At 39.1% G+C, this 27643-nt stretch overlaps 1 protein-coding gene and 1 non-coding gene across 2 annotated transcripts in view; one reads left to right on the top strand and one right to left on the bottom strand.

Moving 5' to 3' along the window:
- DCHS2 (dachsous cadherin-related 2) overlaps positions 1–24571 on the top strand; it is a 72979-nt gene extending 48408 nt beyond the window's left edge. The window contains exons 14-20 of the mRNA XM_027804509.2: positions 5687–5797; positions 8357–8568; positions 10070–10221; positions 13085–13215; positions 14665–14951; positions 18322–18460; positions 20950–24571. Of these exons, the coding sequence (XP_027660310.2) occupies positions 5687–5797; positions 8357–8568; positions 10070–10221; positions 13085–13215; positions 14665–14951; positions 18322–18460; positions 20950–23570 (3653 nt within the window). The 3' untranslated portion in view covers positions 23571–24571. The remainder of the gene's footprint in view (positions 1–5686; positions 5798–8356; positions 8569–10069; positions 10222–13084; positions 13216–14664; positions 14952–18321; positions 18461–20949) is intronic.
- Positions 16423–16529, bottom strand: LOC114015694 (U6 spliceosomal RNA). Its single transcript, XR_003559757.1, has one exon. It is a non-coding gene; the product is annotated as a U6 spliceosomal RNA (small nuclear RNA).
- Positions 24572–27643: the final 3072 nt, after the last annotated feature.

The raw sequence follows: 27643 nt of genomic DNA, 5'->3' as shown, positions 1-27643 counted from the left end.
AAACATGGTCTGTTAGTTGGAGGCGTCGTCTGGCTTTTGTGTTTGCTGCCCATGTACAATAGTGATGCTCACATGAAACATAAAGTTACCTTGTCAGACCTGGTGTGTTTCTATCCCTCAGCCTGGGAAGCGCTGAGCATCAGTGGGTTCACTCTTTTAGCAAAATGACTTTAATGATGGGTGAACAGCATTTACTCGCCTCACTTGTCAGTGCACACAAGCTCAGATGATGTGAGTGGTGTGAACCAGTTGCGACACAACTTTTCTTGTTTTTTTGCAAAAAACCCTTCATGAAATAGAGTATCTCTGGAAGCTACTACAAAACCTTGCTGAAGATTTGGACTTTCAAGAAGGAGAATGGGGGGTTGGGATTGGGGTGAGGGAGAGAGGAGTTTGGAGGCTGTGGCACATTGTCACTCAGGCTTCTACGGTGTATCTCTGCATAGATCCTGTGCTATTGAATGCTGCCTATAGACAAACCAGCCTCAATCACAAAGTGCTTACAGATTTGTTGTATTTTTCTGCTGTATGATGATCAGAATTACTGCTCTAATTTTTGTCATTCAGAAAATATTTGTAGTTATGCCCCCTGCCAGTTAGATATGGCAAGTACCTTTTTCGACTTCAGGGGATGGGCTCATTCTAATGAGGGGCGGAAAGGAGTGCCTTCCCTGTTTTTCTGCCCACAAATCCCACTGTACAATTGACCAGATGTATTTAGATACCTGACGTGCACTATATTCTTGATTCAAATACTGCCTCACGAGGGTCACCTTGAACAAGTCATTTATCCTCTTTATAGTTCAAATTTCCCTCAGTAAAATGAAAGCAATATTCCTTTATATCCTAAGGGTATTGTGAGACTAGTGAATTCTTAGATCTTGAGTAACAGCCTATATATTTGATTAGGAATCAGTAAAAAAGAAATGTGTTAATAATTTTGGAAAACCAGTCAATATTCTTGCCTAATTGCAAACAGAACAGAGAATGAAGGGTGAAAATAGCTGTTGCAGTAATTACTGCTGTGGTTACTCAGCCATTCCTTTCTCTGTGCCTGTTCGGGACTACAAGCCAAATTTTCAGCAGTGTGTTTTAAGATAAAGATAATGCTGTGAGCATTACTGATGTTTCAATTAACAGATCAAAACTAGGCAATAAGGTGATTTTTTTTTTTTAAGTGACTTTTTTTTTAAAGCGTAGATGAAATATTTTACTTTCAGGCTCTTTTTAAAAAGTCGTGATGAGACATCAAACCACCAAGTTAGAGCATCTGTCTAGCGCTCTCAATGTCTGCCAAAAAGCATGTAGGATTCTGGAAAAAGTGGAAGGCTTCCAACAGGAAGGCATGGAACATGCAGTAGCTTGGTGGTTAAAACACTCTCCTGAAATAGGAAAGGTGTAGGTTCAGGTCTGCTCAGGCAGAGGAGCATTTATTTAACTTTCATTCCGTACTGAGCACTCTTGAGTATGGAACCTTTGAGATAAGAAGTTTGTTAGTGTTCTTTTTCTTTCTTTTTTTTTTTTTTTAACCTATGCTTCTTTTATTGCTTCCATTACAAATGCAAAAATGCAAAAAATAAAAATCCCTAAACATATTTGTCCTGACATTTAAAAAAATGCATTTTATTCCATGAAATTGTCCAGGAAATACAAGTAGGTTTGAACACCCTAAAATTGATTTTTTTCTGTGAATGTGAGTCATGCACCCCCAGGCCTCCAAGCCCTGTTTTACTGGAATCAGCACTGCACAGGAGTTAATTGTGTGTCACTTCCCAAAGGAAAGTGTGCCCTGGGGGAATTGCTTTTTCCATAACATACAGTTCGGATGTCACAGCAATCTGTGTTAATTTCTCATGTTCTGTCTCTTCATTGATCTGTCCACTGAGAATCAGTTATGGTGATGTATGGCGGGGGGAGGGGGGCCCTCGTTCCTAGGTGTCCGGAAAGCAGAGGGATCAGGTGTTTCCAGAGGCAAACTCTAGGCTCTCAGTTTTCTCTCTCATTGCTGCAGCAGGCTTGTGTTTGCAGAAAGTGCTGCGAGAACCTGTTTGTGGGTCTTTCCAGGGGAGTAGTGTCATTTTTTTTGACTTTTCTATTTTTTTGACTAAAATCCAGGGGGTTTCAGTCTTTTCAGGAGACGTGGGATTAACCTGCATTAATCCTGCATTAAAGTTTCTTTCTAATTAAGAAAAAAATAATAAAAGGGAAGGTAAGTTTTGTTAGGTTTACAGAAATAAGATAAAAATCAGGGCTTTATGGCAATAGATAAACTTAGCTCATCCTAATTTTTCCTAAGTGTCGATACATTCCTGGGTCAGGGTAGACAATCCAACCTGAAATCAGGGAAATGCCTCAAGGAACTCTGGTATCAGAATGCCATAGTCACATGTTCTCCCATTCAATCTACAGAAAATATAAATAAGATTCAGTTTAATTTGTTTTGATTAAAGGAAATTTTACAAAGCTTCAGGGTAAACAGGAGGGTTACATCCGAAAATGTTAGTTTGTATATTTAATAAGTCTATTTGCTAAGAAGATCAAATTCTTTTAAGAGCATGAGAGATTTTACTAAATACCAGTACTGTTTTGGCTCTGTGTGTAATATTTTCTTATTTATATAAGCATAAGTAAATATCAAATATTTTAGTGGGAAAAAAAGCATGATTATGATTAAAACTCTCACAGGAGTTAGCTTACAGGATATATGTGATCCTGAGACCCCTACAAATATGAATGGTACCAGTGTATTCAGTCCAGGGGAGATTTACATTACGTACTGATTATTTGTAGAACTGGTATTAATAAATGTGGCTTTTCCTCCTAATTTTATTTCTACCTTAACTAATAGAGTGGGAAAACTCTAAGTTTATTTTAAAAAGAATAAAAAATCTGAATACTATAAACGATGAAAGCCAAAGCTAAGGGTCCTTCGTTTTAATTTAGTCTGAACCAGTCAATTGGGTGAGTGCCTCAGGAATTGGTCCTTGTGGTCAGATTTTCTTGAAGTGTTTGACCTCCAAGTTTGATGACCTTCACAAACCCCCATTCTTCTGCTTTGTTTAATATTGAATATTTAATGTCTTTAAATATTATAAACTGTATTACAACAGACTTAGAAGCCAGTTAATAACTAAACAAGCCACTGCAGTCTCCAGAGGGTAAGAAACTTTTATTATTCACCAAGCTTTCACTGGAACAGTTGGTTGCATAGCACTTCCTTGGAGACAGTTTCACCAGTAAAACTAGTTGAATCTTCTATTTTTTTCCATAATGGGTCTAAAAAAAATGTAGCCTCTTACTCTGAAAGTCCTCTTCTACTCTTTGTGCTCAGTTAGCTTTTTCTTCCATGCATCATTAAGAGGTCTCAAGAAATAATGGCGAACATGAACCAGGGTTAGATGTCAAAGAAGGGGAAAAGAGACTGCTGTAATGAATACTGGAAAGAGAAGAAGAATGATGATATAGTGATACGTAGCTCAGTTCTGGTGTCTGTTATGTCCTAACACAGAGTACAGGGCATTTTTCTGAGCCTGTCTGGCAAGGTAGGCAGATGCTGTCCACACTGCCGGGCTTCAGTTCCAGGGCAGTAGGCGTAAGGTGAAGGCTGGTGTAGGCTATTCAAAGCAGTTTGAGAGACTTTCAAATGCAATCAGGATGTCTGTGATTGAACTGAAAAAAACCCTAAATATAAACATTTGCATCGCTCTTCACTTCCTTTAACATTCTTAACTAATTCAGAAGTTGATGGCATAGTATTTCAAGCAAACCTCTCTGCTTTCTGCTGCGGTCCGGACCTCCCTCCTTCCTTGCACTTGCTTCAGTGCTGATCTCATGCTCATTGTGCCATTTTAGTGTGGCACATTGCTCTTCTTTTGCTCCGTGTTAGGTGTTACCTGTTGTGTCTTCTGCTTGAAGCAGTATTTGAATCATGTGGACTTGCAGTCACGAGCTCCAGCAGACGGTGCTGTCGTTTGCTGTTTACCTGTACAGGGCAGACCACAGAGTTTGCTCAGATTGTGTTGACAGTGAACTGTAAAATTTTGCTGTTTGAAGGAGTCGTTTTCTGTGAAAGGTATCAGAAAGAGAAGAAATGTATTCACTGGCAAAAATAAGTTGTAAATTATTTTAACTACGTGAAAAATACAAAACTGAAATGATGAGGGTTTGAGGGCGAGAGCAATAACGTATTAACCTCTAGCCCCTGAAAAAAGAGATTCAAGTAGAAAAGCTGCTACTTTATTTCTGGTAGGTTTTTTCTTCTTAAACATGCAAGCAAACAAAAAGTCTGTTGACAGCATTAGAATATAAATAGTGATTTTCTTTGGACTTTTAATTTTTTTCCTACCTTTAACTCTGCTTCCAGACTTTTGTAGTAAATCAGAGTTCCTCAGTGATGAAAATTCAACCTAACCCTCCCTGTTCTAGTTCCTAAAAAAAACCCCAGTGCAGTGTTAAATCAGCTTTTACCTATTGGACAGTTGGCTCTCAATTCCAGAAATTTTCTAGTAAATATTGACTAAATAGCAAAAATTGGCATATTTTTGCTATTGACAGTCGGACTTTAGGAGCAAATACCAAACCACTTAAAATTTCCTATTTTTAGAAATTAATAAGGAACAACGCTGAAATACAAATATTTGCTACATTTCTTAAGAGCAAAATTTCCTCTCATTTTTATACTAAAGATAAAAGTCCTTTCCTCTGACATCTAGGACACTGAGTGTGAACAGCAGATGAAATAGCTAGTTGTCTGTAATGCTGTTTGGAGGAGTTCAGGTTGCACAATAACCTCACTCCATCACAGTTGCATGGAATAAATTATAATTAAAATAATTAAAATCCATTAAATTTCCACATGTGCTAAACAATTTAATAAATCACTTGAAAGTAATAATTATTTTAAAATCTTGATAATGCTTTTTAAACTTGCTACGTTTTTGTTAAATGTGATGATGCTGAGCAGGATAATATATTCAGTTCCACTTTTTTCCTCTAATCCTATTTCAAACAGGGTTTTTATTTCATGTCTCTTGCATTCTATATTAAATTACTGCTTTTTTCATGGAATTTGGATTTTGCTTGAAGTCACACATAGCTGTGCATGTAGTTCCACCTTTTCATTCTCTCTGTCAAAAGACTGATAATTAAATTTTTGAAGAATATTTATTTTAAAATATTAAAATCTAAATTGAATTCAGATAAATGAAGGAAAAATAAACTCTTTATGGTGATTCAGGGGTAATATGCATTCCTATGGTGAACAAAAAAAAGGACTGTTTTCCTTAAAAGAATTAATGAAAAAGTGAGATTTAAATGACCAAAGACAGCATAATCTGAATAAAAGGAATACATATGACTTCAGGTAAGAGGTAATTCTGGTGGTACATGGGAGTTTGCAATTACAAAAAATTAAATCTCATTGTTTTATTTAGGCAGGTGATGAAGTTGTGATGAGATGAGCAATTTACTGGGCAGAGATGTGTAGACAGTGCCTTGCCTGTAAAGTTGCAATGCAGTGAAAGTTATGGAGGAGTTACTTTTATTATCTACTATTTTAATTCATAAATGAGCACCTAACCTAGTACATAGGTATTTGGCTCTGCATCTTCTATTAATCACAGTAATATAAATTTAGAATAAAACCTTCTAAAGTGAACATGATGAAAATGTGTTATTGCTTCCATAGGTACATCACTTCTAACTGTAGAAGCTTATGAACAAAAATTTACAGGCGAAAACATAAAATACAGCATCTTCAGTGACAAGGAAAGCATATTCTCCATACATCCCATTACAGGTACATTTGGATTATTTTTTTCCCCCCAATTGTCTGTGTCTATCGCTTCGAGAGTGTGATCTCTAAACCATAGCATGTTCCTACTGCAAGAACCAGGGGTATCTTAAAGTATTACTCTCCTGTTACAATGAATAAATCATTAGTAAAACCAGGGATATGAAGAGACCTGCACAATTGTAAGTTGATTTGGAAAACAATTGAACACAAGTATACCTATTTAAAATGTTCAGTTCTGATTAACTTTGATCACCAGGTATTGGGAGTTGATAAACTACTGCTTTGTGATCCAAGGTGAGACTCCGTCTTGTTTCTCATCATAAAGTTGCTCCAAAACTCAATAAACATAATCCTCCAAAACACCCCAAATGTAGGAGACATTAGACTCTTGTTGAGTTTAATGCTCTTTGCTTCAGGCAAAAAAGAATAGTTTGTACTCTTAACAATTTACTTTCTCCCTGAGTTCCTGGAGGCTTTAATCTCTGATTATTCTGATGTCCCCAGGCATCCTGTAAAGCTATCATGTTTGATGCTGGTGGACAGTTAAAATTGCTTTGTTTTGTTTAGATGAGGGGCAATTAAAGACCATACACTTGATTTCCAAGTCCTTATTTCACTGAAATAAAGGTAGAAAGATTAATCTTAAAGAACATCTTAGACCCAGAGAAGTTTATCCCCAAGAAAGTGAATCTTCTCCAATATCACCTCCTTTTTTTATCAAGCCAGGCTGAAAAATTATTATGTGATGTTTTTAAGAGTCTCCTAAGCACTCTGTTTACAAACAATAGTGGAATTTTTGTAGCAGTGGAAGTCACAAGTCATCTTTTGAGATACTTGAACCGTTATGGTTTCTTCTGTTTCCTTTTTTCTGAAACCTTTCTTCTGTTTCTTAGAAGACATTAATTGAAGTGCAGCCTTTCAGGACATTTTAAGAGCAGTTCTTAGCTTAATTTTGACACCGGTAACTCTCTACCCATTGTTTCTACAGCAGATGTGCTTCAAGCTATATTTATGCCCATTCTATCTTAGGTATTGTAAACAGCTAAAGGTCTGCTCTACTTGTCTTTTCAAGCACTGGTGTTAATTATCCCCACTTTGGAGAAGACTTTCTCCCATTCTAGGGCCATTTATTATATACTAGAATCATATAAAGTATACTAGGAAGTGACCCAGTGACCCATGAACTAGTCTGTCCTCTGACGCAGAAGGGAACTCAGTTGTGCCGGAGTTTGACAGAAGTTTGTCTGTCATGTTCTTAAAAGCCTCCAGAGATAGTGATTCGGCAAACCCTCTTAATAGTTCATACAAGTCTTGGCAGTTGGAAAGCTTTTATTCATACTTACCTGATTGTTTCTTGAAGGGATTTAAACTTATTACTACTTAAACTAGTAACGGTAGACATGAGACAATGGCAAACCCCGTTCTTTATGTATTTCAAGACTGTTACCCTATTACTTCCTCATGGTCGCTTCTCTAGAATGAGAAAATCTGGTTCTTTCACTTGTTCCTCCTAGCTGGTGTACCTCAAACTTCATTATTTGCTCCACTCCACACTAGAGTCTTTCAGTTACTCTCTACCATCTTGAAGTGTATTCCTTCTACTGCTATCTATTTAGCTTTTTCTGTACACAGAATGTGGTAATTTTTCAGTGTTGTGCTGAAGAGACACTACCTGCCAGCTCTGAAATCTTGATGTTCAACACGCAGTTCTTGAACGTTGGACAGATGCATAAGCAATCTTATTATTATTAAACAAGTCGGTGCTGCTTAGCTTAGAAAATGAGAACTGAACCCCACTAGCTTGGAGAGCCACAGTAGATGGGTTCTTATGCTATTACAGGTTTGGGATATGGATATTCCTGGCATCATTACTGGAAAATCCATGCAAAATTGAATTTGAATTCTGATGAAATTAACTAGAAATTATGTATGTATGATGTGTAGATGCAGTGAAGAATTTTTAGTATAATGCTATATTACCTGGACATCAAAACAATGACCATGGATTTCCAAGGATGTTTCAGGTTTAATGTGGAGATGTCTAACTGTGCTTGTAGTCTCAATAATTTTCACTGATTTTTTTTTTTTTTGGTAGAGTAACAGTTGGGAGCTGCTCACAGCATCAGAAAGGCTCTGTATTTTGCCTGTCAGACAGATACAGAAATTGATAGAACTATTGCCTGATTTGGATATAGATGAAGGGCCAGATGTTGCCATTTTCAGGTGAGGGCCAAGAGTCTCTTCAGACACAGCTAGCTCAACGTTGTGTATCAAGGAGCATACATCATGCAGCCATGTTCTTGCTCTCTGTTGCTCTACAATTGGTCTTGTTTTAGGAAATTGCCAACATGGTTGATCAGTGAAAACTTAGCTGTCCACGATTTGTACAGTAACTAGCATGTGGGGGTGATATTAGGTAGAGGGAGGACATGGTGCAGAGCTTGCTAGAATTCTGCCTTGAGTTCAAGGATATATGTTAGGGACTTGATAACTGCATTTGTGCATTTTTTTTCCTGAATACGTATGTCACATTCAGATTTTATTTTCATTTTAATAAACCAGGTGCAATCACAGTAAAAGAGCCAAAGTTTCTTGATTTTGAAGTTAAGAATAAAATACATCTTTCCGTTTTGGCTGAGAATAGCTTGAATTCAGCACTCTGTGGAGTGACGGTTTTGATACAAGATGTGAATGACAATGTACCAAAATTTGAGCAAAGCTATTACAAAGCATCAGTATGGGAAGGCCAGAGTCCTAAAACAGACATCATACAGGTGAGTGGAAATTTATCTTGCCAAGCCCAGTGCTGTAGTTAAAAAGAAGTTTGGTTGATCCATTCATGCCTACATTTCAGCTAGATCTGTTGTGGACCACTGTCTCTAAAAACTGAGTGGGTTTCTTGGAGTTGCTACCAATTTGCTTGAATATCTAAATTATTCAATGATTTTTTTTCTAGCCTATGTTTCAGATCTTTCATTCAAGTTTGTTAACTTGAAAGAGAATTCTTTATCTTCTTAATATTTTTGCAGCTGGACTTTAAATTCTTCTTTTTTTTTTTTTTTTTTCTTTTCTGTTTCACTCCAAATAGTTGAAAAATACCATTCAGAGCTGTGGTTCTGGTTACAATATAGGCTGGGCCTTGCATTAATGCATCTACTGAAAGGGCTGAAGCAATAAAAAGAATACTTTCAACTCATCAGACTAGTAGAGTCAAACCCAAGTGTTCAATTTAAAATCTGATGCCTAAAGAGCAGCTTGTCTCAATTTAAATGTGCAAACACTTCTTCCTCTGAAAGGATCCATTCTCCAAAAGTGTTTCCAGCTGGCCATATTAGAGCAAAAGAAGACATCAATTGGACTAGAAGAACGCATAATTTCCTCAGTGCATGTTCTTGCATTGCAAGTCAGGTCACAGTGAGGGTCATGTTAGGTACTAAAGATATTCCTCCTCTAGAGAATAAATAAATGGAAAGCTACAAATGCCTCCAGGCCAAAGTGATTAGAAACTGATGGACATTGTATTTAGAGAAACATATGTCCAGGAATGGAGAAAAATCAAAAGGCAGTAAACCCAGATGTGTAGTCAAAATTTTATGACAGAATACATTCTGTTCTGTTTCCTTTATTCAATCTGACTGGCTGCCTCTGCGATGGTTTGGATCCCATGCTCATTATAATGCTTGTTCAGCAACCAGGAAAATACAAAGACAACTCTTCAAAGAGTCAGAGGAGTCTTCGAGAAACCTGGTCGCTGCTGTTGAATGTTACTTATTCTGTTGGTTTTATAGCTTGCCTCTGCCCTTTTTACATCTTCTGGTTCGTATTTTAAAAAGTAATTAATGAACCATTCCATGAAAGCTCTGAAAATGTAATAGTTTAATTATTTTATCCTTTGTCTGTTTGCATAGCAGTAGTACTTTAAAGGCCAGTCCTGGACCCATGAGAAAGTGTGTTTTTATGCACTAAACAGAGAAAGCATTCTAACAGTAACATTACAGTAATATAAGCAGTGTAAAATGATTACCTTCAGTCCTAGTGCTTTGTGTAGCTGAATTTCAAATTGCTCAGGGGAAGAATTCAGGTGCATCCTATTGCAATTCATGAGCAGATTTTGTGACCTCACGTGACACTCATGTTGGGGACCTATGATTATTTCCTTAAATCTGTGCAATCAAAAGGAAAGTAACCAGAAATAGATGACTCTGGTATAAGGTTTTTCTCTCTGAAATCACATTCTGCCATTTTGAATTAAGCCTCAGTTTTGCTCCCAAACAGGTATTTGCAACTGACCTTGACAGTGGGCTGAATGGAGAAACTGAATACTCAATTTTATCTGGTAATGAAAATGCAACGTTTCTAATTGATTCCGCACGAGGGATTTTAGCAACTAATAGAGTCCTAGATCATGAAAATACTTCATCTTACAGGTTTGTATGCAAGTTTTTTATAAAAATGTATTGTTCTTTTCGTTCAGTTTAACTTGAAATCGCTCATGTTACTTATTTTATAGTTTTCTGTTGATATCCATTACCCGCAGAGCCTGGGTGCAAGCCAGACAGTGTTGAGAACGGGACTAAAGCTGCCCATTTGTACTGTGGGTTCTTGCATACTTCCCAAATTCAGGGGAAGAAATACAGTCTTGTTTAATCTGTGGCAACACTTACTGATCTAAGTGAGTGTGATGGTTCACTGTAGGAATGATGATAGTTCCTGGATTTTAGTTTATTAAGAACTGTACAGCCATTCCCTCTCTGGAAATGTTTTTTTATAAATATGTAGACACAGAGAAAACACTCAAGCCAAATCCGTGAAATAGGGACATATTCTGTTCTTTAATTAGAATATAGTTCAAATTTTCTTCTCCATAACCTGATAAAGATGCTTCTGTAAACCTTTTCCATCTATAAGCTGTCTTGTACTAAGTATTAGGTTTTTTCCTGTTTTCCAAGAAACTGTGAGTAGATATGATCAAGTGGACATGACAGTTTTTCTTTACAGGTCATGCCATAACTGGAATTAGAAAGCAAATAAATCATGTCTTAAAGAGAAAACATCGAGATTCATTAATACACCCATTTTAGGTACTGCAATCTCTACAAAAAGTAGATTTCTCTGTGTGTGTCAGTGGAAATTACCCCCCCCACCCCCTTTTTTTTTTAATATGGTTGTGGCATCAGTTAAAATATTTGCAAGCTTTCCTATCCTATGGGACCTCAAAATTTTAAACATACTCTCAGAATTCTTATGAATCAGAATAACTTTTAGAAAATAAAAAAAACCATCCAAAAATCAACAGAATGTGATAATTTTTTTAAAGTATCAGTGTAATTTGATAATAGTATCCTAAAGGAAATACTTTGTTTTAACTTAATATGCAGAATACTTCATTTGGAGTTTCTTTTTTTCAGTTTTTCACTGAATCAAAAACATCAGTTCTGATTTTTGGCTGTTTAAATATCATAATAGAATTTTTGTGACTAATACTTTAAAAGAATGCCTAAAATCAGTCCTTCAAAGGAGGGATGTGTACTGTTGATTTAGCATTGAACATGTAAGCACAATAATTTTCATATCTGTCTTTAATGGGCAGCCTATTTTATTTCAGTATTTACATTGGAATTCTAGCCTTTCAAATTGCCGGTTTGAGGAATGTGAAGCTTCATATTCCTTTTTATTAATAAGTTATTAATCTGTACATTTTGAAGTGAAAAATGAATAGCAAAAGAAGCTTTCAAAACTGTTTTCCTGTTTAATTTCAAAATGTTACCATTGGTTCTTTCAAATTTTCAAGGAGTTGTTTATTTTATCTAAATTGAACATTTTCATCTGCAGAAGTTCTAAGTCCCTTATAATAGGAGTTATAATGGAAGTGTTGACAGAAACTTAATTTTAATACCTTGGCTGAGATGTTTTTATGAGAGTTTTTTCCTGAAACCTTAGAAAGTGATTATTTTTAGTAAAATATTTCCATATGTATACCTTACCAATATTCATTCTAGAAAAAACACACTTTCTATATGGAATTATACATGGTCACTGATTGAATACTAGCCTGCAATTCAAGTTATGTTGTTCTGTCAGTGTCAAAAACCACAAGGACACCCAGAGCAGAGCTGGTGTGGTTCAGGAATGGAAGTGCTGCAACCCGCAGCCTGAGTCACAGCCTTGGTGTTCCATACTGACATGTGAACATTTAGGGAGTAACATCTCTTCGACACTTGAAACTGTGACTTAGCAGAAAGAGGGAGAAATAAAGCATTCAGAAGATCTACAGGGAGACAGAAAATATGATGCACCATGCAAACAGTTGTTAATACACAAAACATTTAATTGAGATGCCAGACTCTGCCTTGTATATCCTTTTGCATAGCTTGGTTTGGTTTTTTGTCTGCTCCTGTTTTTTAGAGCACCTATCGAGTTAGATTTAATTTTGAATTCCCTTCTGGATAATTTGTAGTATTGAGGAGTAGTGAAATTTTCCAGATAATCTTTGCTTACAATAAACATCTGCACTGTTGTTCAGAAACTAGTTGCCAGAGACGGTGAACATCCTTTTATCCATGTTTATCACATCGTTATGTACTGTCGTCTTTGCCGTGTTGTTTGTGGAAATCAAAAGGTTGTTAGCAGAATCTACTACGTATCCTTATGCAGGTGTAAAATGGAAGCCTACAGGCAAACTCTCAATCTGACGGTGAGATTCTGGTCCCACTAAGATCAGTGGTAACTTTGCTATTGTCAATTGGTGCATGTATTCAGGTTTTTCACTTTATCGCTTACATTCATAATATACTGGAGGGGCTATTCTAGGTCTCTGCAAACAATTTGGCTGAATATTACTTTGAATGCTTTCATATAACCCGATTTTCACATTCCTGTTGTCCCTTTCTGAACAATGAGGTTCCTCCAAAGGACAATTTAGTACCTAAGTTTTAATTCCTCCTCTGAATTACCAGCTGGAGAAATGTGTCTTTTTTTGAAAGTCTTGCTAGCTTGTTTAACCACCTGTGTTTGGTATGAAATCGGGTGAAATGAATAGATTAATGCTTCCTTTTCTGTGATTTTTTTACGTTTCTGCCACCTAAAATCTCCTAGACATTTTTCCTGCAAGACACACACACACCCTCCAGACAGTCAATCTTATAGAAAGAAAGATGGAATTTAAGACTTGAAATGAGGAGCAGAAAGGGCTAATATTTTCATTTGTCATTTTCCCCCTGCTTATACCACTGGTAGATAATTCAGTGATTTCTGACCAATAGTGACAACTACTGCTTCCTTTAATTGTAGGTTAGTTGTACAAGCTGCTGATAAAGGAAACCCCAGACTTTCTGCCACAAGTATTGTGAGGATACAAGTGTTAGATGTTAATGACAATGCTCCAGTTCTCCAACCACTAGGTGAAGTGGAGGTCCTAGAAAGTAAGTGTGATAGTACAGCAATGTTATCGTAAAACTGGATTTGTCAGACAACGATGCTTTTGGTGATTTGTGTAACTAAGCACCTGTACTAAAAAGGATAATGGATTGTATTAATACTGAAATATCAAAGTAAATTGTGATCTGCTTTTGTTTCAGAGGCATTATTCTTAATCTTCAGACATTGTTTTTAAGAATAGTTTGGAATAAAACCATAGGCAATTCAGAAAGAAAAAAACAAACTCTGCAAAAATACATCTGTAATCTGTTCATTTTGGACTGCAGTGTCATATTCTTCAGATGTCTTCAATTTCTGCTTTTCTCCAATAAAAATACTTGGTGTTAAAACCAGCATTGCCAGAAATTAGACATTTTGAACTTCATGTGATGAAAGAATAATTTCTGTAAATTTGATTGAAGCATTAAAATGCTGTATAGCTTGATGCAGTTGAAGATCATGAAGAGGATGACCCAGGACCCTCCTGAGTTCTCATCCCAGCATACATCTGGCATGTTGTGTGACATTAGTTCAGCATTTGCAGACCTTGAGTCTTAAGCCCAGCATCTGAAAATACATGTACTTGTGATGCATTAAGATACACAGCTGGAAATTTATGAAGATTTAGGTGCTGAAATTCCAGTACTCCTGTTAACAAAAAATATCAAGGCTGTCTTTCTTAGTGATATTTTTTAGCCTGTCTTATATTTAGCTCCCAATGGTAATGAGAGGTATGGGAATCATGGATGCCCAGCAGCTGTAAACTACTGGCTACTTATTTAGATTTTGTATTTTGTTTAAGAACACTTGCTTTAGGACACTGCACAGTGTTTTTGAGGCTTAATTCCCCAGGTGTGCAAATAGGAAATGTTTTGCTTTCTGTTAGCTCTAGGCTTTGTTAGGTGATTACTAATAGGTTCAGTTTGCAATCCCATGTGAATCTAGCACAATGCAAAAGCTCTCTGTATCCAGTTTCTCAATCTCATAGGGCTATACCTTGAGCTCTTAAGACTTTTGTGCTACATAAGTTTAGCTGGAGGTCTCATTTCTCTCTAGTGGCCTCCTTTGGAAAAGCTTCAGAATTGCATTCATTCGTTCTACACAGACATGGGGACTCTGATGCCTCAGTTAAATATTCTTGTGGAAGTCTGTGACAATACTCAATAAATGCTTGGGGAAAATAATGGAAATTCCTGTTCCTCCTAAAAAAACAGTTAAGGCTACACTGGATCTGGGAAGGTCTAAAGGAAACTGAAATTAAAACTGGGATAAAGCAGATGCATTTGAAGAAATCCACTACTGTTTCTGTAGCGTTTATGGACATTGCTTTTATTCTGAAACAGGAAGTCAAAATACACCAAAAACTGAGATTCAATATTGGGAAATTGGCAAAATCTTCAGAAATTATAACATCATATTTTAGCTATGACTTATTCTGAAAATTATTGTTTCAGGTGCCCTGCCTGGCTTTATAGTGACTCGAGTGTCAGCAAGTGATGCGGACTCCAGGCCAGCACTTCAGTTTGGTTTTACTTATGATAATAGTCCTGGAATGAAATTTGCCATCGATCAACACACTGGTGTAGTCACTGTGGTGGAACCATTAGATTTTGAAGAAACTGCTGTGCATAAGCTGAGAATTGTAGTTTCAGATTCTGTACATCAAACAGAAGCAGAACTCACCATCCTTGTTTTGGACGTTAATGATAACCCACCAGTGTTTACTCGGGATTCGTATCAGGTGGGAACATAGCAAATGGACAGCAAACATGTGATGTCTTTCCATATATGATGATAAATAGTAGGAGTGCTTGTTTATATTTGTCTTAAAAATGCATGTGAGCAGTGGGAGGGAAGGTCTCTGCAAACTATGACTGAGCAGAAACAAAGCAGAGCTCTTCTGGTGAAACCCCAGCCCCTTTGTAGGAATTCTGCTAAAAAGGACTGAAGGAATTGTTCAGTTTTCATGTTTGTGATTCCTGACTTCAGGGGGAAAGTGGTGTGAATGCTAGCTGTGCTCCACACACCATGCATTCATCACTGGGCGTTACCAGATATAATCCAGACCGGTCTGAGGAGCAGGGTCCGGTGTTCAGAACTTCCTCCTCCTGAGACAACGGTGAACAAGTTGTATGTTTATTCTGGCCCTGTTACTATGGCATGATTTTTTTTCATTTTCAGTTACACAGCACCACAGAGGTGCAGCAAATGCCCGTATGGTAGGTTACGCACATATAGTTTGTAATGTGTAACCCTGCCTTACAGCAGTGGCGGTCATAGAAGGAAGTAAGGTATACATGTTTGACCTCCCCAGCATCCCCTGCTAGACTGAGGAGGACATACAGCTCAGCTATTGGGCTTCTGGACAAGCAATTGGACTGCTAGGCTGTTGTAGATGTAAGTTTTCCAACAGTATTTTGAAACAAAGCTGCTTTAGCAACTATGGACAACTACGGGCCGCTAAGATGATCAAAGGTATTAGAGCACGTATAAAATAGACTAGACTATTTCAGTTGGAAGGGACAATTATTACTACATGTAATGTGGTAATAATTGTTGTAGTAATAAACAATGATTATCTAGTCCAACTGCCTGACCAATTCAGGGCTGACCAAAAGTTAAAGCATGTTGCTAAGGGCACTGTCCAAATGCCTCTTAAACACCGACAGGCCTGGGGCATCGACCACCTCTCTAGGAAGCCTTTTGCAGCGCTTGACCACCCTCTTGGTATAGGAGTGCTTCCTGGTGTCCAGTATAAACCTCCCCTGGTGCAGCTTTGAACCACTCTCACAAGTCACTGGATACCAGGGGGAAGAGCTCAGCACCTCCCCTCTCTACCTCCCCTCCTCAGGGAGCTGCAGAGAGCAACGAGGTCGCCCCTCAGACGCCTCCTCTCCCATCTAGACAAGCCCAAAGTCCTCAGCTCCTCCCCATGGGACATTCCTTCCAGCCCTTCCACCAGCTTTGTTGCTGGTGACATATTCTGGACACATTTGAAGACCTGAACATCCTTCTTAAATGTCAAGGCCCCGAACTGGACACAGTGTTCAAGGTCTGGCCGCACCGGTGCTGAATACAGTGGGATAATCCCCTCTGCTGACCAGCTGGTTATACTGGGATGCCCCCCAGGATGTGGGTTGCCCCCTTGGCTGTCCGGGCGTGCTGCTGACCCGTGCTGAGCCTGCTGCCAGCCAGCACCCCCAGATCTTTAAGAAAATCTGGAACGCTTCATGAATTTGCATGTCATCCTTGCACAGGGGCCGTGCTAATCTTCTCTGTATCATTCGGATTTTAGGATATGTGCTGCCAAAGTGAGCACAGTATCGTACAGAGCTCTCGACGGAGCCTGTTGAAAGGGGTTTGCTGTGACTTCATCAGCCCTCAGGCCGTGGGGCTTGGGCTGAGCATCAGCACCTGTCATGGCTTGGAGTTAAGGTTGGGGTGGGAGAGAGACAAAGCCTGGAGCTCCAGGTGAAGGTCGGCTGCACTAAGGCTGCCAATCTGTGTACCAAATACTGGCCCAGGTTGCCCAGAGAGGTTCTGGAGTCTCCATCCCTGAAGATACTAAAAACTTAACTATATCCATGGGCAGGTACCCTGCTCTAGGTGACCCGGCTCAGAGCCAGGACAAGGTAACCCCCAGAGGTGCCCATCAGCCTCCGCCGTTCTGCAATCCTGTGAGCTGAGCTGTCTGCTTGGGTTGGTGCTTTTTGTGTGTGGTGGATGTGCTCAGAGCCAAGAATATGAGGCACCACAGAAGACTTGGATTTAAAAATGCTTCTTTTAAAAATCTTCAGTCAAGGTGTAGATCTAAACACTTGTCTGAGTAAAGGTGACATATCAACCTCTGAGCAGGTGCAGCAGTTTTAGGTAACTATGGGACAGACTGTAGATACCTGTGAAATATGCAGGTGCCTGAGTTGTCAGGATTTGTGAAAATTGGCCATTTACAAGTCTAAATTCTGGAATGGGGGGGAAATAAAAAAAGCACCACTAAAGCTCAAGTGATTTTTAGACTTTGCCTTAAGTTTTCCTCAACCCTCATATGTGTCTGATTTTGGAGAATAGTTTAGGCAAGTACTTGCTTGTGCAAGTGCTAGGATATTTTTTTTTTGTAGATTGGAGCAGATGTTGCAGGCAGGGTTATTAACTGATGCAAACCAGCGTAGCTCTGTTGGCTATGCGAGCATAAACAAGTGAGCTTCTCTCTCCACAATCCTGATGTTTTATGTGTTGGTTGGACAGTAAGATGCACTGCTTCTTTTCAGTTGGTGATACGTATAATTCTCTATTCATCATTCTGTGACTTTTACCCTTTTATTGTTCTTTCAAGTGTTTTCATATTTATACTTTTCAAATATAGTTTCATATATATGGCTATTATATGCATATAATCTCTCTGTTAAAATGATTTAAACTAACAGTTGAAGGTACATCAAAGGTAGCTGCTGTATCATACTGTTAATTTGAAATTGGATTTATAAGGTGGAAGGAAACTTTGGTCACAAAAGTGCTGTGTCTGGACTTGAAATAATGGAAGCTCTTAAGAAGGGAAAGGACTTTCTTGGCTTAGAACATATGAAGGAAGAAGGGAGCATTTTAAAAAACTAAATTCTAGCAATACTCCAGTGATGATTAAGTGCTCTGGTTGTGGAATTTTCTGGGTACGTGTATTTATTTATTTTTTAATGGTCAATCATACACTCCAGGCAGGGACTGCAGACTGTATTCCAGGTATGAAAATCAAGGTGTTTCTGAAAGCAGGGAGAAAATCCAATTTTAAGTGCAGTCCATTGTAGATATTCCTTCCGTTAGTTGGTGAAAAAAGAGATTCAGTGATTCTCTGAACTCATCATCATCATGAACTAGAACTAGACAGATTTTACTACCATTTGAAGTTTACTATAAATTTTGGCTGTATTGTGTGCATTGTTTTCAATATCTCAACTCTTTAGTTTTGTCCCAGAAGAAAATGAGTAGGTGAAACTTTTTGAATGCTGAAAACTGTGTTTGTTTTTTTCCACTAAGAGTAAATGAAGAAAATTGTGTGTTTAATTTTCAAAACCTTTTCTTAAGCTCTGTAAAAAATATAATTTTGCTTTCTATGTCAGGTGAGTTTGCCAGAGCTCATTTCTATGGATGCCACTGTTCTGACAGTCTCTGCTGTGGATAGGGATTCAGAGCATAATGGAATAATTTCCTACAAAATCCTCTCTTCTGCTGAGGGGTTTGCTATTAATCACAAGAATGGTGAGTCTGTAAGCACAATTTATTATTTCAGTTTTTTCAATGTAAATGGAAGAGTCCTATTGCACTTCCTTACCTGTTGCCAGTGATCACTTGAGTTCTGGAAATCTTTGGTGGTCAAAGTCCACCATATGTTTTTGCTAAACTGCTTATTGATGAAGAACTGATCGCATCAAAAACTAGAGTTCTCTGTTTGTTCCTGAACCATGCATGAGGCAGCTAGTCACAGCGTCCTGTAGGTGCTATTCTTCTGATGTAATTTGATAGAAAAGTTGCTGCATGTTTTGCATTGATTCGTAACATTTCAGCTGATGTATTAGATTTCACTCAATTTCAGTTCGTAATTACTATTTTTCAGTACAAGTTGAAACTGTCATAATGGGGTTTGGGCAGTATGTATTTAAGATTGCTTCTTTAGAAAACTTTAGGAGTTTTCTAAACTGAGAACATGGAAATACATGTGTATCTCCAAAATACCTAATTTTCTTCAATAGTTAAAATATACACCAATTTAATTTTTTCTGGCCTAATGTTGTAACACTCTGGGAGGTGGAAAATTGTGTCTCTCTCTTTTTGTATGCATTTATACAGAAGATTTTTTGGAATATCGGCTTTAGAGATTGCTAGATACTGCAAAAATGATGTGCAGCTATTCTATGAGAAAGTTCTTATTGCTTATTTGCAATAAGGTTTTTACATGAGATGAATTTTTGAGTGTTTGTTGGGTGATGGCAACTATAAACACTATACAAATGTCTTGCCCAGTTAAAGCTGTTTTCTTTTTTACCCATTTGTTACTCTGTATTGACCAACCTGTCCTTATGTTTGACTAGTGGTTGTTTCCAACTGTGATCAGAAAATTGTCACACAGCATTGGTCTGTGGTGCTTAGCTACACACCGTGAAGAGCGAAGTAGAGGTAGATAGCTTATGAATGAAGTGTCATTGATTGTTTTGGGTTAGGAGGGACCTTTCAAGGTCATTTAGTCCAACCACCATGTTTAGATAAGCAATTTCAATTAAACATGTTTACATAACTTATTGGCAATCCTATCTAAATAACAGGCAAGCCCATAATCCTGTTACTGGATTGAAAGCAAAACAGAACTAATGACCTTCAGTAATGAACTTGCACAGTATAGCCACCTCTAATAAGGAGCCTCTATTTCCTTAGCTTTGATTTGCCTTTTATTTTATGCAGTTTGCATGTTCAGCCTGTTACTAGGAAGAGAATTTTTTGCTGGTCTAAACACAGTATGTTTATTTGATACTGCATCATTGTGTGTAGGCCTTGGCTTTGCAGCATTAGCTATGATTTCTTAGAATCATAGAATAGTTTGGGTTGGAAGGGACCTTTAAAGGTCATCTAGTCCAACCCGCCTGCAATGATGAGGGACATCTTCAGTGAGATCGGGTTTCTCAGAGCCCCATACAACCTGATCTTGAATGTTTTCAAGGATGGGACATCTACCACCTTTCGGGGAACCTGTTCCAGTGTTTCATCACCCGCATTGTAAAAATGTTTTCCTTATATCTAATCTAATTAATAATAAAATTACATATAATCTAATCTACCTTCTTCTAGTTTAAAACTATTACCACTTGTCCTGTCACAACAGGCCTTACTAAAAAGCCTGTCCCCATCTTTCTTACAAACCCCCTTTAAATATTGGAAGGCCACTTATAAGGTCTCTCCAGGCTGAGCAACCCCAACTCTCTCAGTGTTTCCTTGTAGGAGTGGTGTTCCGTCCTTCTGATCATTTTTGTGGCTCTCCTGGACCTACCTCAATGGGTCCATGTCTTGGTGGTGCTAAGGATTCCAGAACTGAATGCAGTACTCCAGGTTGGGGTCTCACCAAGAGGGCCAGAATTTCCTCCTTTGACCTGCTGCTTTTGATGCAGCCCAGGGTATGGTTGCTTTCTGGGCTGTAAGCACACATTGTTGCCTCATGTCCAGTTTTTCACCCACCAGTACCCCTGAATCCTTTTCTGCAAGGCTGCTCTCAATCCCTTCATTCACCAGCCTCTATTGATACCAGGGGTTGTCCTGCCCCAGATGTAGTCCCAGGTGTAGGGCCTTGCACTTGGCCTTGTTGAACCTGATGAGGTTGACACGGGCCCACTTCTCAAGCTTGTCCAGGTCCCTCTGAATGGCATCCTGTCCCTCAGGTATGTCAGCTGCACTGCTCAGCTTAGTGGTGTTGGCAGATTTGCCGAGGGTTCACTTGATCCCACTGTCTACATCAGTGATCAAGATATTAAACAGTGCTGGTCCCAATACGGACCCCTGAGGAACACCACTCCGGCCTGATCTCCATCCAGACGCTGAGCCATTGACCCACTACTCTGGATGCGAGAGTTACTTGGGAGTGTGCAGTCTTTACAGCTGAGTCATTTTCAAATATAACTGGTTAGATTCAGCTTTCGGAATCACGTTTACTTGTCTTAATGAGTGTGAAGTGTGGCCTTTGGTTAATTCTGTTTTACTTTCAGGTTCGGTGTTCGCTACGGGACCAGTGACACAGCTGGAAAAGGTGTCCTTTATTCATCTCCTGATAGAAGCCACGGATGGTGGCAGTCCCACTCTGAGTGCAGTTACCACCCTAGAGGTGCACGTAGAAGATGTAAATAACTATGCCCCTCAGTTCACGAGGGTTCTGTACAATCTCACAGTGAGTGAGGATGCCTCAATTGGAGAAAGCATCCTCACATTTTCAGCCATTGACTATGACTGGACACGTGAAAACACGTATGTTGAATACTCCATTATTGATGGCAATGCTGAGAATTTATTCTCTGTGGAAACAAGTGTCATGGAGTCAGAAACATCCTACAAACTTGTTGGTGGTCTTGTTTTGAGCAGCGTTCTTGACAGGGAAGTGGCGGCTTCTCACCGTTTGGTCCTCCTTGCCTCTGATCGTGGAATACCCTCCTTGAATTCAACTGCTACTGTGCTAATAACTGTGCTGGATGTTAATGATAATCCTCCAGTATTTAGCAGCCTGGAGTACCATGTTCATGTCAAAGAAAGCATCCCTGTCGGTAGTCATGTTACTGAAGTTTCAGCAAATGACTGCGATGCAGGCACTAACGCTGAGATCACTTATGCTATCATCTCTGGAAATGACAAGGGACATTTTCGCCTGGATGGGAAAACGGGATCAGTGGATTTAATGAAAATGCTGGATTATGAGGAGACCATGAAATTCACTTTGATCATCCAAGCCACAGATGGAGGAACTGATGTAAAAAATGTGGCTTTTTCTGTTGTTCTTGTTAGCGTCCTAGATGACAACGATTATGCCCCACTGTTTTTGTTTCCCAGCCTCAGCTGCATTGTCAGTGAAAATCTGCCTACCTTTTCTTCTGTGTGTGCTGTTAATGCACTGGATTTTGATAAAGGCTCCTATGGACACCTTACCTACTCCATCCAGTCTTCGTGTTTGGCTCATCGTGAAGCTCCTAGAGACCATGACATGTTCTTCATTGATCCTTTGACAGGAGATATTCATACAAAGCAAATGTTTGACTATGAAAGTCAGAATAGGTACTGTCTCATAATTCAAGCAAAAGATAAAGGTGACTCACTGGCTACCGTTACCGTTCAGGTAGATATTGAGGGGAGAGATGAATTTGACCCAGTGTTTACACAAGATCAATATTTCTTTAATCTCCCTGAGAAGAATGAAGCAGGCCAGTTGCTTGGCAGAGTGACAGCATCAGACAGCGATGGTGGACTGGATGGAATTGTTCATTACTCCCTGCTAAAAACTTCTCCGTTCTTTTCTGTGAATCAAACCAGTGGTAATATTTATTTGACTCAGACTGTTCACAGAAAGAAGAACGGCAGCAGAAGGAATGACACACTGGAATTGTTGGTAAGAGCTCATAGCCCCAAAATTGAGTCAAAGTTCACAGTATGCACCGTTTTGGTAAATGTTTCCAGTTCTCCTGAGAGTTATCCTGTAGCGTCAGCATACAGCCTGACCATTAGTGTTTTGGTCTCCTTGACAGTGTTCCTACTGCTTGCAGTCAGTCTTGCTGCGCTTATTCTGAGACATAACCAGAAAGATCCGATGCACTCTTGTGTGAAAAAAGCCACAGTATCCTCCTCAGCTACTGAAGTGAATTCAGCCAGCGAAGGTAAGGACTGCCAGCAAATCCAAAGCACTGAGAGCAGTAGGCTTCCCATGGGTGCCATAGCAGAATGGCTGAGCCTAGCAGGAATCGGAGAGGGGAAGGATGATGGTGTCCCCTGCAGGCATTCAGATTCCAGTGGCCACGGTTCTGCTGAAAGAGAAACTGCAGAGGACGAGGAAATCAAAAGGATCAATGAGCATCCTTGCAGAAAGAGCACTGGCTCGGCGCTGAGCGAGCGTGGCTCACAGGTGCCAGATTCGGGGATCCCAAGGGAGTCTGATCAGCTCTCCTGTCAGTCTGGAGAAATGGATGTTGTGCCTCCCACGCAGAGCATGGAGAGCATGCGGGCCATTAAAGGACAAGGCACAAAAGAAGCCTGCGACACAGTCTATGCGCATAAAATGTTGTCTCAAACACTTAAGATTGGAATAAAGGAGAAAGACATAATGACAGACCTCACAAGAGAATATGTCTTGACGTCAGGTAGGCAGGACTCTGTGTATGATTCACTTGCAGCGCTTGGAACCTCTGATGAGGATCTCGGAGGCGATTTTAACTGGGATTATGTGCTCAGCTGGGAGCCCAGATTTCAACCTCTTGCCTCAGTGTTTAATGATATTGCAAAACTGGAAGATGAAAATGTACACATTCATAGCTTCCCTAAGGAGAAGAAATCTCTGGCTTTCCCTCCTCCCTTGATAACATCAGTAGCTCAGCCTGGCATAAGGACAGTGCCACCACGTATGCCAGATATAATAACTGGGCAAGCATTTAAAAAATATCCTCGTTCTCCCGTTACCCATAATCTTGTATACCCTCCACCAACCATGACCCCCAGTTTTTCTCCTTCTCTCTCTTTACTTACCATGCAGACACCTACTGCTTCTCCAGTAATATCTGATGGGAAAATGATAGGAACTTGTCTTATTGATCCAAGCCGTGAACTTGCCGCAGAGGAAGAAATTCAGGTCTAGGTTATTAATTGACGTTAGTTCATGGTAAAAAATGTGTCTTAAAATGTATTTTGTTATTGTTTAACAAGCAAAATATGACTGTCAGAGCTATATCATCAGTATTCTTTTTGTTTTCAGGAGCTGGAAAAGTTAAAATAGAAACTAGCCAGAAACTATCCATCGTGTTCTTCTCAGAATACACTGTGAGGCCATGAGGCTTCTCTTTCAGCTCCCAACAACTGTGGTTTCCTATGCAAATCACGCAGCCAGGTGCCTGATAACCAACTTGACCAACTTTACTGTTTTCCTCATAAAATATGTCAATGACAAATAAATGGTAGTAGTTCTTCACTGTGGAAAAGCTTTATTAGCATGCTGGTGGGTTCTGACTTCTGTGGTGGTATTAGAAGAGGGGACTAGAGGGATGTGTAAGTACGGTGGGTTTTGGAGGGGCAAAGAATAAAGCAATAATTCCTATTGAGCTCTTTCTCAAGTGTTGGCCCAGACTTCCCACATCTCAGCCCCTGGGTCCCAACAACCTGTTGGGCCTGATGCAGTTTCATCATCTGCCGTGGCTCCCCAGTGGGCTTTATTTATCTTCATGCTGTGGAATTCCACTTAGCAGTTCCTGCGCACCTTTTGTTTACCTGCTGAGGTAAAGCCAGCGAGTCGCAATTATCTGAATAATAACAGATCACCCTTGGAAAACAGAATAACCAGTGGTAAGATAAAAGCAACCATCTACTTTATTACCAGATCTAAAATAGATACCTGTTGTTTTTCTGTCCTATTACAGAATAGGTCCCCAGGCAGCTGTAGGAACAGGCAGTGTTACGGTTCTGAAGGGCTTGTATGCCTGCAACCTGCTTTTTAGTCCTGTACTGGGTGTATCTCTGCAAGACCAGATAATCTAGCCTTGTTTGTTGTATGTATCATACATATGGCATTTTGTGTATGTATGCATATTCAGACACATGCACGTGCCTATACTGTTGTGTATGCTTGTATATTGTATCAGATCAATAAAATACACAGAAAATACATCTAGAGTAACTCCGGTTTCTCTTCAGTGTATATTTAAAAGTCTTTTGCATCAACTGCGTTACAGTTGGGCTATAGGGAAGGGTCTAATTGGTGCCTGGGACTCTGTTACAAGTTGGATGTGTACAGAGGTATATATTGTACAGCTTGTAACAGGCGGAGGAAAAGCATACGGTCCAGTTAGACTATGTGATCTTGTGGGATGAGCAGCATGTGTGCAGTGGCTTTTGTCATTTCCTTGGTCATACGTGTCAAGGTTTGCATCCTGTGGGCTCATAACCTGTCTTTAAATAAGATCCTGTTTCTAAGGCTACACCTGCATTGTACTGTCATGCAAGGGCATCCATGCTGCTCTGCAGGGGTGCTTCTTTTAAAGTTGGCGTTTGTTCTTTCTACTGCCATGGAGTATGAAACAAGATGTAGCTTAGAAATTCATTGGGATAGACAAACGTTACTAAGAAAGGAGACAGGATGGTAAGTTTTATAGTCAGGCAAAAACCTGTGCCAGGAAGAGCAAAGCAATGCAGAAGATTCATTCCCAGTTCATAATGAACATGGAGTATCACTTCAAGGCCATTATTTCAGAACTGATACTATTTTCACCTGTTAACGTGCTGTCTAATGCCTATTTGGTTTGGACTTGTATGTCTTAACTTGTAAAGTAATTTCTAATGGAATGAAAGGTGTTCTTTGTGGTGGTCAGTTCTGTGCGGTTATAGTTCAGGAGGCACGCATGGCACACAGAACTACCTTTTCTATATAGTCAACAACTTAGCTAATCTGGTTTTAGTTTCAGGTGGTAATGGTCAAGTGGCAGCTATAGCTCCGAGGAGTAATGAGCACGTGCTCTTCTGATAGGGATCATCTTTGATGGTTGAGTGGTGGAAGAATAATATGTACAGTGAAACTGTGTTTGATCTTTCATGCTCATGGATACAGAGTGGTAGCTAGGGCCTCGTTTCATCTGTAGAGTCTAGACTGATGGTTAAGTAGCTTTTCATTTACTAATATTTCTGTTGCCAATGGAAAACTATTAGCATTAGAAAGCATTCAGTCGTCATATTTAGCATACGATTTGGCCATCACCATGCTAATGTGTGCCCACTTCCTATAGTTCTGCTTGTAAGGTGAGAAACCCCTGTTTCTTTGTACCCTTTTTGCTCCTTAAAATGCAGCTTCTTTTAGATGCCTTTCTGAAAAGATGAAATATGATTTGCATCCTGTTTATCAAATGTGTGATACAACCAATGCATACTTTGTGCTCCTCATAAGTGTTATAGCAATCTTTTCCTTGCCTCTTATGTATTTGTTCATTCTGTATCAAAGGGGAAACAACGCTTAGCTGATAGGTTGTTGTTTCATATATAATCAAGCTTAAAAATGTGACCATTGAAGCAAGTGTCTGCAATAAATCATGTGTAGTTCTTTTAACATTTCTGTTTTTTTCCCTAAGTAAACAGTATAACTTCTATAATTTACCATGAGTTTAATATTAGGTTGCCTCGAGGAGACTGTGTTACTTTGCAATTCTGCACACCAGTTTTAGCACTTTGGAGAAGGTACAGAACTTGTTAGTGGAAAATCATATTAAGCTCAAAATGCATAAGCTATAAAATAAAAGACAGTTGTCTGTTCTGGAATTTTGGCTGCCTGCCTTCTGGATTTGCTTGTTGGCAGCCTTCAAAACACTGGTGTAAATCACTACCAAATGGATATCAAAATTCCATCTACCAGTAGTAATCATTAAATTGACGTTCAAACAGATTCCTGTGCAAAGAAGAAAAACCTTCATATTTTTAGGGAATCCATCATTTACAGATTATAAAAATATATATACCGATTTTCTAAAATGATACTAAAAACACTAGTTACCTACACATGTCCATATTTAGTTTGTATTTTATCCTCAGCTGAAGACAGGAATTGTTCCTAAAGCACTTCTAGCTAAAACCAGTTCTGATAAAAATGAACCCTTGTTGCTAAGTCAATTACACTGCCAATTCCTACTATTGTTTACATTTGCTTGCCATCAATTCTCTGTGCTGTATGTCACTTGTTTTCTTTAACTGACATGTAGCTTCCTGAAGAGCTATGTTTAAATCTTCTCTTTGGGAGACCTAGAAGCCAAAAAATGCTGCACTGATAAAAATTGTTACTAGAGCATCAACTAGTACCAGACTGAAAATTGTGCCCATATGGCTTTATACTTCTACAGCTCATGGCAATCCAGTTGGCCATCGTAGGTGTGTGGGGCCATTGGGATTAGATCTCCTCCCAGTGTGTGCTGACTACGGTGCTCCTTGAAAACCAGTCCCCTGCGGGTGAAGGACACAGAGGAATCCTTGCAGGAAGGGAGCTGGTACTGGTTGGCTGAGAACGGAGAGTGGTATTCTCTAAAGTCCTGTAAAAACACTAATTGGAATAGGAGGCAGTTGCGACTTTGTAATTGAATATACTGTGGTGGGAGGTTTATATTTAGAATTTGGCTTACTTTGCAAGTGAAATGGCTTTGCAGCCTCTTGCTCTTAGTATCTGGCACAACTAAACCAACTCGCTATGGCAGTACATGGCGTAGTTCCCTGTAGATGATCTGGTTAGAATGACTAAGGTGTTGCAGAATCAAATTGAGTATACTTTTGGGTGTTGCATAGCTGCTAGCTCTGCTAGCTGTTTGCTAGCACGTATACAAATTTTAATGTATATTCAATTTGTGTATGGATTTGGATGTCCAGATCTCATTAAAAAGAGCTGCAGTCTGGCATCCAAATCCTCTTGGTGGCTTTGAAAATTCCACCATAAATACATACAACTTTTTAAAAACGTTGGAAAAAATGTGGATGTCTAAGCAAAAGAAAAGGGGCCTTATAGAAAGGAAAACTGAAGGTCTAAAACTTTCTGGTTTAGACTTGCACTTTAAATTGCTGCTAGGGCTATTTGTCATAAAACGTCAGATGCTTTTCTTCTAAAATTTGTAAAACATAATAGAAGAGCATCTGTAAGGAATACAGAGAGGCATCGGGGTAGGCTAGAATTGCAGAATGGTTCTGTTTCTT

The sequence above is a fragment of the Falco cherrug genome, chromosome 1, assembly GCF_023634085.1.
Source record: "Falco cherrug isolate bFalChe1 chromosome 1, bFalChe1.pri, whole genome shotgun sequence".
NCBI lineage: Eukaryota > Metazoa > Chordata > Aves > Falconiformes > Falconidae > Falco > Falco cherrug.
The sequence above is the reverse complement of the archived record's forward strand: the minus strand, read 5'-3'. Positions and strand labels throughout refer to the sequence as shown.